This window comes from Scylla paramamosain, unplaced genomic scaffold (genome assembly GCF_035594125.1).
Source record: "Scylla paramamosain isolate STU-SP2022 unplaced genomic scaffold, ASM3559412v1 Contig26, whole genome shotgun sequence".
NCBI classification, from domain to species: Eukaryota; Metazoa; Arthropoda; class Malacostraca; order Decapoda; family Portunidae; genus Scylla; species Scylla paramamosain.
Window position 1 is genome coordinate 930,001 of NW_026973691.1, and position 11,241 is coordinate 941,241.

Below are 11,241 nucleotides of genomic sequence, written 5' to 3' on the forward strand. Positions count from 1 at the left end.
GGTTTTACATGAGGCAATTCACGGCTGCTTTTAGCCGGGATCGTGCAGCCGGGAACGAAATGCAGCCGCGATTTGCTGAATTGCCGGAGCAGCCAGGAAGCCGGTGTGTGGGCCGCCTTGCCTCCATTTTTCCCGGGTCAAATGAGAGCAACTCTCAATATAAAATTGAAAATAGGAGGAATGTTGTTGGCAAGTGTTTTAGTAATAACCATTGACTGTCTGCCATTATGTACAATAAATAAATAAAATATTTACATTCATTTATAAAAATTGTGGAAAACAGATGAGGAACTTTATGTTTGTTTATGTGGTCAGTGAGACAGCCAGCGCCCCAGCACGAGTCTACCACAGCACCACAGCACCACAGCCTGCCAGGCTGTATACACCAGGCACTGAGGCAGCCAGCGGCCCAGCACGTGTGTACCACAGCACCACAGCACCACAGCACCACAGCCTGCCAGGCTATATACACCAGGCACTGAGGCAGCCAGCGGCCCAGCACGTGTGTACCACAGCACCACAGCACCACAGCCTGCCAGGCTATATACACCAGGCACTGAGGCAGCCACCGCCCCAGCACGTGTGTACCACAGCACCACAGCACCACAGCCTGCCAGGCTATATACACCAGGCACTGAGGCAGCCAGCGGCCCAGCACGTGTGTACCACAGCACCACAGCACCACAACCTGCCAGGCTATATACACCAGGCACTGAGGCAGCCACCGCCCCAGCACGTGTGTACCACAGCACCACAGCACCACAGCACCACAGCCTGCCAGGCTATATACACCAGGCACTGAGGCAGCCAGCGGCCCAGCACGTGTGTACCACAGCACCACAGCACCACAGCACCACAGCCTGCCAGGGCTATATACACCAGGCACTGAGGCAGCCAGCGGCCCAGCACGTGTGTACCACAGCACCACAGCACCACAGCACCACAGCCTGCCAGGCTATATACACCAGGCACTGAGGCAGCCAGCGGCCCAGCACGTGTGTACCACAGCACCACAGCACCACAGCCTGCCAGGCTATATACACCAGGCACTGAGGCAGCCAGCGGCCCAGCACGTGTGTACCACAGCACCACAGCACCACAGCACCACAGCCTGCCAGGCTATATACACCAGGCACTGAGGCAGCCACCGCCCCAGCACGTGTGTACCACAGCACCACAGTACCACAGCCTGCCATACTATATACACCATGAACAACTCCACACTCATTTCTTCCTTTGCTTTCTCTTCAAGCACAGCAAAACCACAGCCATAGCAGCCAGCTCGTTGGAGGACGATTCCATCTTGATTGTTTTCGTTGTGATGCAGCGGGCCAGCGGGCCAGCGGCTGCTCTCCACCGTGTGAAGGCTTTCGGCTGACCAGCCGGCTGGAAAAACAGCCCCTGCAAACCCGTCTTAGCACATCACCCCACACTGGCAGAGAGAGAGAGAGAGAGAGAGAGAGAGAGAGAGAGAGAGAGAGAGAGAGAGAGAGAGAGAGAGCCGTGAGCCGCGCAGCAAGAGCAGCGCCGGGCAGCAGTGACACTCGAGGCCTGCCACACTCACCGTCAGGGGCGGCGCCAGCAGGGCCTGCAGCCTATCCGCGATGGAGGAGGCCTCGGCCCAGGCTGCTGGGAGGCTGGAGTCCCCCGAGGCTGCAGCAGCAGTGCCCGCTGCCTTCAGGGCTGCCTGTGTGGCAGCAGCGGCAGCGGTGGCGGCCTGCAGGGCTGCGCGCGATGCCTCTGCCACCTGAAACACAGCGCGGCAGTGAGGCGGGTGTGTGTGTGTGTGTGTGTGTGTAGGGTACTGTGCAAATGGAGGGACGTGTGGTGGAGGCGTGGCCTGAGGTAAATGATCTAGGCAGGAGTGTTAATAATGGTGGTTTGAAGTAAGTGTTTGTAATTAGTTTAATACTGTGTACCACTGTAACTCAACAAGTGACTGATGAAGTGTTGACGCGCTACTTGGAGTTTAATGCTTTAACATTGTTGTGGAGTAAAGCACATGTTTGGGACTACAAACACTGTGTTGTATGTGAGTGTTGTATGCACAGCTTGAGGTGTGCTCAATAAACTCACTCACTCACTGACCGTGGCCAGAGGAGTGACCTGCAAGCACAACAAGTGTGAGGCCACACCCACCCTGGTGACGGTGGTGACGGCGTGGACGTTGGGAAACACTCCCAGACACCCCTCTGTCTGACTGTCCTTCTCCACCAGAAGGTCTGTGTCCTCAATGACCTCGTAAGCTTCCTGCCGTGTTGCGGCCGTGCGCAGCGACTGTAGCGCGGCGTGCAGCTGCTGCTCCTTCTGCCGCACCTCCTCCTGCCTGCCCTCTACCCGGGACTCCTCGCGGTGCACCGCCTCCTGGGCACTCTTGCTCTGGTCCACCAGAGTCTGCAGCTCGTCTTGCAGCCGCTGCTGGCGACTGCTCCAGCCACCGAGGGTTGTCAGATACTCGGCCAGCTGGCTCTGCTCCTCCTGGCAGGAGCGGATGGCAGCCAGGACCTTCACTTCTTGCTCCTGCAGCAGGGACTGTGCCTTCCTGCTGAATCCCGTTGTCGCCTTTGGTGCAGGCCGTGTCACTGGTGGGGCTGCCTGCTTCCCTGGCTCGGCTGGCAGAGAGGCCAGTCTTCTCAGTCTCCTGATAAGGCCCTCTGTAATATAGGAGATGGGGAACTGGCCCGCCTCGGGCACGGCGTGACTCGCCCGGCAGGTGGGGCACGTGATGGCACCCTGCTGCTTCAGTCCGTCAATGCACGGCGAGCACACTGTATGGCCACAGGGCAGGTTGCGTGGCCGCCAGAGGGTGTCGTCAAAGGTGGTGAGGCACACTGGACACTCCTCCACGTTGTCATCCTGCAACAAAGAGGCGGCGTGAGGGACTCACTCCACCCAGCTCGGCACGCTCTCCACATCAAACACCTCATGCTGCTGCTGCTGCTGCTGCTGCTACTGTCAATCTTTCCTCCACCATTAACCCCTAACCTTCATGTTTTCCCCCTCATTCACAACCATTCATTTAATATGTATGTATATATATATATATATATATATATATATATATATATATATATATATATATATATATATATATATATATATATATATATATATATATATATATATATATATATATATATATATATATATATATATATATATATATATATATATATATATATATATATATATATATATATATAATTCCAATACTGCTGAGGACAACACTCACCATGGCTCAAACTCCTGCCTCTGTGTTGCTGGCCTTCCTTCAGGCTGCCTGCCTCTGTGTTGCTGGCCTTCCTTCAGGCTGCCTGCCTCTGTGTTGCTGGCCTTCCTTCAGGCTGCCTGCCTCTGTGTTGCTGGCCTTCCTTCAGGCTGCCTGCCTCTGTGTTGCTGGCCTTCCTTCAGGCTGCCTGCCTCTGTGTTGCTGGCCTTCCTTGCTCCTGATTGGATGGAGATGCAATTAACCAGTTAGTCAAAACATAAGCTCACTTAAAGTTATAGTAAAATAAACTAAAGTAATGGCAAATAAATCTTATAGCAATGGAAGCCGTGTGGGGGCAACAGGTCGCTGTAAGGCTCTGACACACACGCCAGCATGCACCTTGTTGCTGTGGGAGCGTGTCAAGCCAAGGGTGGTGATGCTTACGTGTGCTTCATATGGCTCACTCACGGGGGTAGACGCATTAATGAAGATCCAAAGGAATTAGTATTGAGAAAATTTGATGCGGTGAGAGGGGCAGCATGGGTGGATGAAGAGCAGCTTTAACACCTATGTTTCTCCGCGTTACCAGCGCCGCCAGGTGATGCTGCCAGAGGTACTACGTGTTCACTCCACCGCCAACACTCCACAGGCGAGTCAAGACAAGAGTGATAAGATTACTACTTGTATCACACCACTGGCGGCGGGGAGCTGGGGAGGTGGCCACTGGAAGAATCGCAGTATCTGATAATTTTAATCGCCCCTCATGTCGGGGAAAAGCTGCCACACTGATACCCGAAGCAACTCCCGCCTTGTCTGGCAGCTGACTTTCATGTCACTGCTGAACTGACCGACCATCAACGTGAACAACACAAACATTACTTTTATTCCGCTCTATAGAAGTATTCTTTCCTTAACATTTGAATAACAATTACCTCTCAGATCCGTGATGGGACAAATGTTCCTCACCGAGGTGTGGTCCTCTTATTGATGAGATACTGTCCTGTCTGTTATGAGTGATGCAACACATATCACTGTCACTGGCGCCGCCACGTTGTAATGTCGTGTTTCTACTTTGCACGGTGTTGGTGAGTCCTTAATCTATAAGACTGGCTTTTGTGGGTTCAAGGGAACGCTTTAAGTTTCTATAATTTTTACCTAATTTGTGTTATTTACATATATTTACACTCAGACGATCATATACGACTTACGACAACAACGAAAAAAATACGAAAATAGTTTCATCTCTCTTCAAATAAATTTTATTAAATATCTGGAACACTTCACATTACACTTCCGATTCAAATCACTTCACATATTTAATACTCAATGATAAATCACATCCTACACAAACCTGGCAGGTAATATTCAATGAGGAACACACCCCACACCACCCAATCCCTCTCTGTCAAAATATAACACCAACATTTTACTGTGATTGCATTACAACTATCTGGTTCTACTTACTGGCACTGTGACAGGGACCTTGCCCATCTTGACCCTCTCTGGTGTAGCTTGTCTCTCTGTCTGCTTCTGTCTATTCCCGTCTCCTACACCTTGTAATATACACGTGATGTTATAGCGACCTTTTGTCCCAACAAGGCTCCCGTTGCTATAACATTTATTTTCCAGTAATTCGATCATACGGTTCATTTTCCTGTAACGTTCAATAAGGTTAATTTTCAAGTAGGTATATTCATTTTCTCAAACTTTGATCATATGGTTCATTTTCCTATACTTTCCGCAAGGTCCACTTTCAAGTAACTCTATTTTTCTTCCCATACTTCGATCAGACAGTTTATTTTCTCTTAACTTTCAATAAGATTCATTCCTGAGTAGCTTTGGTAATCGCATCTTCTAATCAGGAACAAGAAGGCGGCGGTTCCTATGGTGTGCCGGCTGTCCGTGTTGTCCACATCATCTGCTCCTGGTGACCTCTGCTTCCCTCGTATTACTAATTCATTGATGGCCTCCTGAGTACCTCTTCTTGTAATCTTGTGCTAATCTCCGGCCCTGTTAGTGTTGTGATGACTCACCGCACCTTGTTGTTCTTCTCGGTGGCCACGTCTCGCCTCTTCTCTATCAGGGTGGTGATACCTTCTTGCTACCTGCTGTCGTGTTTATCATCTTCTTCCCTCATTCATTCTTTCTATTTTTATATTTCCTTCTTCATTTCTTCATTCTTGTTTCATTCTTCTTCAGATCAGAAGTTAGGCATTCTGTGGTTTCCCTGCATGAGCTGTTTGCTTCCTGAGGGGTTTTGACATCTACAAAAAGATGTGGAAAAGTGCAGGGTTGTATCATCAGCATAGGAGTGGATAGGACAAGAAGTTTGGTTTAAAAGGTCATTGATGAATAATAAGAGAGTGGGTAACAGGACAGAACCCTGAGGAACACCACTGTTAATAGATTTAGGAGAAGAACAGTAACCGTCTACCACAGTAGCAATAGAACGGTCAAAAAGGAAACTTGAGATGAAGTTACAGAGAGAGGGATAGAAACCGTAGGAGGGTAGTTTGGAAATCAAAGCTTTGTATCACTCTATCAAACGTTTTTGATATGTCTAAGGCAACAGCAAAAGTTTCACCAAAATCTCTAAAAGAGGATGATCAAGACTCAGTAAGGAAAGCCAGATCACCAGTAGAGCAGCCTTGACAGAACCCATACATACTGGTGATCAGATATAAGGTTGTGAAGTGATAGATGTTTAAGAATCTTTCTGTTGAAGATAGATTCAAAAACTTTAGATAGGCAGGAAATTAAAACAAGAAGACATAGTTTGAGGGATTAGAACAGTCACACATTTTAGGAACAGGCTGAATGTAGGCAAACTTCCAGCAAGAAGGAAAGGTAGATGTTAACAGACAGAGTTGAGTTTGACTAGGCAAGGTGCAAGCACAGAGGCGCAGTTTTTGAGAACAATAGCAGGGACCCCATCAGGTCCATAAGCCTTCCGAGGGTTTAGGCCAGTGAGGGCATGGAAAACATTATTGCGAAGAATTTTAATAGTAGTAGTAGTAGTAGTAGTAGTAGTAGTAGTAGTAGTAGTAAGGAAAACATCACTGCAAAGAATTTTAATAGGTAGTAGTAGTAGTAGTAGTAGTAGTAGTAGTAGTAGTAGTAGTAGTAGTAGGAGGAGGAGGAGGAGGAGGAGGAGGAGGAGGAGGAGGGTGGAGGAGAGAGAGGAACGAGCCCTGAATCATCCAAGTTAGACTTTTTAGCAAAGGTCTGAGCAAGGAGTTCGGCTTTAGAGATTGATGTGATAGCAGTGGTGCCATTTGATTGAAATAAAGGAGAGAAAAAAGAAGCAAAGTTATTGGAGATGTTTTTGGCTAGTTGCCAGAAGTCATGAGGGTAGTTAGATCTTGAAAGATTTTGACACTTTCTATTAATGAAGGAGTTTTTGGCTAGTTGGAGAAAAGACTTGGCATGACTTTGGGCAAAAATATAAAGTGCATGAGATTTTGGTGATGAAAGGCTCAAATGACTTGTGTAAGCCACTTTTCTATCATGTATAGCACAAGAACAGGTCGTGTTAAACCAAGGTTTGGAAGGTTTAGGCCGAGAATAAGAGCGAGAGAATGTATGCCTCCATGCCAGACACTATCACCTCTGTTATGCGCTCAGCACACAGTCAGATTAAAAAACTGAGCATCACATCTTCAGAGTATGTGTGTGTGATGACAACTTGCCAGTTTTTGGTGCCTCCCATTGCAGTAAGTCAAGCATCAGAGCTTTGGTCTGTGGGGCTTTACAATTCATCATTTCTTTCTTTTTTTTTCTTTTCTTTTGCAGTGCAAACCTTTCCACCACTTTGTGGGATTTTCCATCTGTTACATGACATGACAATTAAAAACATTCAGATTTTGGAATTTTGGACAGAGAATTCTCAATTGTGCCAACAAAATACAGTATTCACCTGAACCACCTGTCAGTCACAAGGCTCCCAGTGAGGTGTGCTTGTTCCTGAGTCATGGAAGTCCCCCAAGGTTTCTTCCACTTGCTCTCCGTGTTACCACCTGCAGGGAAAACGCACACATCAATACTCCTGCTGCTTGATACATGTTTGACTCACAACTTAGTCTAGAATTTAATCATTCACTACAACATTACACAGCATGGAATGCACAGCTGAAAACATTTATATGCACATTCAAGAAAGGAAACAATTAAAGAAGCAGATTGTGCAATTTCTAGCCAGTATAGTGCATAGACATGGCTGTGAAAGAAAAGAAATGCTTCATGTTGGTCTGGGAGTCAGGAAAGATGTGGTAGGACAAGATGGATTAACTAATTTTTTCACACCCTCGTCTCTGGTAAAAGTCACTCACAAAAATGATGGACCCAGGGCAGGTCTTTTCCACTCAACTTTCCACATCTTCTAATCTTTGGTGGATTAACTTAACAAGTAAAAGTTTCCATACGAAGGGCGGCAGTTCACTCAAAGGAAGGGGATCAAGTAAATCCATTCACACCTTTTGGCTATGGGCCTTCCCTCCCCTTCATCTCTCTCTCTCTCTCTCTCTCTCTCTCTCTCTCTCTCTCTCTCTCTCTCTCTCTCTCTCTCTCTCTTTAATAGGCTGTTTGGATAACTATTTCACTCGAGAGAGAGAGAGAGAGAGAGAGAGAGAGAGAGAGAGAGAGAGAGAGAGAGAGAGAGAGAGAGAGAGAGAGACACACACACACACACACACACACACCTCTTGAGGATTGCAGTCAGGTGACACAACCACCCACATGCAGATACACACCCACTCAGTGGGCAGAAGGAGGAATGTGTGAAATTGTTAGCTAAGGTCTGTGTGTGTGTGTGTGTTTACCTAGTTGTATTTACCTAGTTGTGACACGGGGGAGAGGAGCTAAGCTCGTACTGTCCCGTCTCCATAACTGTTTTTATCCAACTTTTCCTTAAAGTCATGAATATTTGTAGCACACACCACTTCCCCTTCCAGTCCATTCCATGCCGCTATGCTTCTATGAAGGAAGCTAAACTTCTTTATGCCCCTTCTGCAAGTGATTATTTTTAGTTTTCTTCCATGTCCCTCTGTGTGTGTGTGTGTGTGTGTGTGTGTGTGTGTGTGTCTCTCTCTCTCTCTCTCTCTCTCTCTCTCTCTCTCTCTCTCTCTCTCTCTCTCTCTCTCTCTCTCTCTCTCTCTCTCTCTCTCTCTCACGATTGATTCCAAAGGCCACAAAGATGATTAGCAGAGGTTTTCGTGAGTGTTTCTCCTGTTAGTAATGTAGGAATGTTAATTTGTCACTAAAACCATAAAAAACATCCTTAAAAACCTGTGCCACTTCGAATAGAGCCTTTTAGAAGCGTGTTTCTCCCATCAGTAGAGTAGAAATGTAGTTATTTATTTACATTTTATATATAACACACACACACACACACACACACACACACACACACACACACACACACACACACACACCACAAGGGCAAAGATGGAAACACAGCTGATCAGGCAGGGAAGTGTTATAAGAGATGTACAAACGCATAGCAAGGCAAGGCACACAGCTTTCACACCCACCTCACACTCACAACACTCTTTCAACACCTTAACCTTTGTTGGGGAAGAGAAGCACTACTACCTTAACCTTACAAATACACTTATTATAGCTTATCTCTTACATATACCAAGACAAGGCACACAACTTTCACCGTTACTCTCACCCACAACACTCTTTCAATGCGTTAACCCTTGTTGGGGAAGAGAACCACTAAAATATTATCTCCTACAAATATATTCAAACACTCACTCAACACACAACACCTTAGCCCTTGACGGAGACGAGAAGCGCTCCTACCCTAACCTTACAAGAGCACTCACTACAATCTTATCTCCTACATATACCAAAACACACAATTTTCACCCTCACACTCACTCAACACTCAACACCTTAGCCCTTGACAGAGACGAGAAGCACTCCTACCCTGATCTTACAAGAGCACTCACCAAAATCTTATCTCTACTCCATTTATTCATCCATACACCAACCTGGTAACTCCACACAAGACTCGAAGCACCACAGTCATACACGTTCATCTATCTATGCCACAGTGACTCTTGAAGTTGGTGGAGCACAGAGTGAACCGAAGGGCATCAGCTCCACACTCTGGGATGCCTGTGGGGGAGTTCATCCTGATACCAGTGAGTACCTCTTATGCATTCAGGCTCCCCTCCACCCTCTCGCACAGTACCTGAGGGCATGAAGGGGTGGTGAGAGGATGAGAGGCTACGAGGGAGAAGGGAAGGGATGAAATGTGATGAAAAACAGAAGAGAACACAGATGAGCAGGAAAATTGAAGTAGAGAAGAGGGAAAAGAAGAAAAGAGAAGAGATGAAAAGACAAAGAAGGAGAAAAGAGAGAAAACAGAATTATAATAACAATTTTTGCCATCACATCTAAAAATCTCTCTCTGTCTTTAGCGCTCCTTCAAAAAAATACACTTGCTAAGAAGCTTTCACAGATATTCATGTATCAACTGCTGTCCAGATACTGCTCACCACACCCAATGAACATCAGAACACACTCCAGCACCAGCAAGTCACACACCTCCAGGGACGCCCCATTGATGACATCCAGGGGGTCTATCACACTGCCCCAGGACTTGGACATCTTGTGGCCGCCACCATCACACAGGAGGCCATGCAGCAGCACAGTCTGGGGAGGGAGGGTCATATAACAGGTGATATAGCACAGGCAATACTGGTAACAATTAATTATCAAATTATATGAGGAAGGAGAGGTAACACGCAGGTAGTCAATTCTTTCAATCTATCACCACCTATAAACATTACTAGCCTTCTGAAATCTCCATCTTTTTATCAAACAATTAGTAATGCTAGAGTTTACAGTATTAACAGATATTTTAGTTATATACCAATGAAAATATGGACTAATTACACACACCTACAATTAGTTACCTGAGTTTCTGATAACACTAAGACAAAGGAACAAAAACAAGATCAATAACAGAGAACAGGACCAGGAGAGCAAGACCCAGATGGCCTCACCTTAAAGAGAAGCCTCCCTGTCAAGTTGAGTCCCAGCATGACCATCTGAGCCACCCAGAAGAGGATGTCATGACCCGTCTTCACCAAGGTCGTTGGGTAGAAGCGAGCAAGGTCAGGCATGGTCTCTCCCCTCCCCTGACCCGGCCAGCTCAGCGAGGCAAAGGGAAACAGGCCAGAGGAGAACCAGGTGTCCAGAACATCTTCCTCCTGCTGGGTGGACATGGAGGCCAAGGGTGTGCCTGGGGAGGAGCACAGGGTGAAGACGGAAAGTTGCGATTATTACCGTAGCCGTCAAGACTTTTATTATCTATTGCTACATGAGGTTTATTATTTTAATGAGGGTTTGCACACACACACACACACACACACACACACACACACACACACACACACACACACACACACACACACACTTGAATGATATAAAATAATGCAGTTTTTCCTCACAGAAATATAGAAGGGTACCCAGAGTAGGTTAATAAAGGTGATACAGACAAGGACTGCACCTCAACTGTAGGGAAAACTACAATTAGGTACAGCTTTGCCCCACGGAAATACTGATAATAGGAACACACTATGAGATACAACACAAAGAATGTACATCAACTGAAGGAAAAACAATAAAAAGTAAACATTTCTGCCATATATTAGACCATCCAAACTAACACTAGGTAAACACACACCTTCCTTCTCCACAGCCTTCCGCCTTGCATCCTCCTCCAAGCAGCCGCCACCCACACCTCCCAGCCGTCTGCTGCAGTGATGTGGTACACTGGGATTCTGTGGCCCCACCAGAGCTGCTGGGAGACACACCAGTCTGTGATGTTGTCCAGCCAGCTATGCCAAGCCCTCCTGTGCAGCTGTGGCACCAGGTTCAGACGGCCGCTCTGCACAGCCTCGGACGCCTCCTGTGCCAACTCCTTGCACCAAGCGAACCTGTGTAGACATGAAAGTAAGCAAGCAAGTGTTTGTGGCTAATTATAATACTCAACATGCCAGTATCATCTGCAGCATCAC

The 11,241-nt window shown here is 46.9% G+C and overlaps 2 protein-coding genes across 5 annotated transcripts in view; both read right to left on the reverse strand.

Annotated features, from left to right (window-relative positions):
- The window catches only part of LOC135097596 (uncharacterized), a 17,807-nt gene extending 14,386 nt beyond the window's left edge, over positions 1-3,421 (reverse strand). For 3 of the 4 annotated variants that reach the window (XR_010265873.1, XR_010265874.1, XM_063999521.1), the window contains exons 1-3: positions 3,233-3,421; positions 2,089-2,856; positions 1,565-1,747 (exon numbers count right to left, since the gene is read on the reverse strand). Coding sequence is in view for 2 of the 4 variants with exons in the window: in XM_063999521.1 (XP_063855591.1) it covers positions 1,565-1,747; positions 2,089-2,856; positions 3,233-3,235 (954 nt within the window). In the remaining 2 variants the exon portion in view is untranslated. The remainder of the gene's footprint in view (positions 1-1,564; positions 1,748-2,088; positions 2,857-3,232) is intronic. The other variant, XM_063999522.1, reaches the window with a different exon arrangement.
- A 5,796-nt stretch (positions 3,422-9,217) lies between these two features.
- On the reverse strand, positions 9,218-11,221 carry LOC135097597 (uncharacterized). Its single transcript, XM_063999523.1, has 4 exons — positions 10,908-11,221; positions 10,225-10,463; positions 9,764-9,871; positions 9,218-9,407 (listed from the first exon to the last, which is right to left on the reverse strand). Exons 2-4 carry the CDS (start codon positions 10,444-10,446, stop codon positions 9,369-9,371), a joined length of 369 nt encoding a protein of 122 aa, XP_063855593.1. The 5' UTR covers positions 10,447-10,463; positions 10,908-11,221; the 3' UTR covers positions 9,218-9,368.
- Between the last annotated feature and the right edge of the window lie 20 nt (positions 11,222-11,241).

Bases quoted from the DNA above. Each gene is read 5' to 3' on its own strand.
- LOC135097597 (XM_063999523.1), bottom strand. From the start codon at position 10,446: ATGTCCACCCAGCAGGAGGAAGATGTTCTGGACACCTGGTTCTCCTCT. The intron at 9,872-10,224 runs GTGAGGCCATCT...CTCCCTCCCCAG, and splicing joins CAGGGAGGCTTCTCTTTAAG to ACTGTGCTGCTGCATGGCCT. The intron at 9,408-9,763 runs GTGTGTGACTTG...TCATGCCCTCAG, and splicing joins TCAATGGGGCGTCCCTGGAG to GTACTGTGCGAGAGGGTGGA.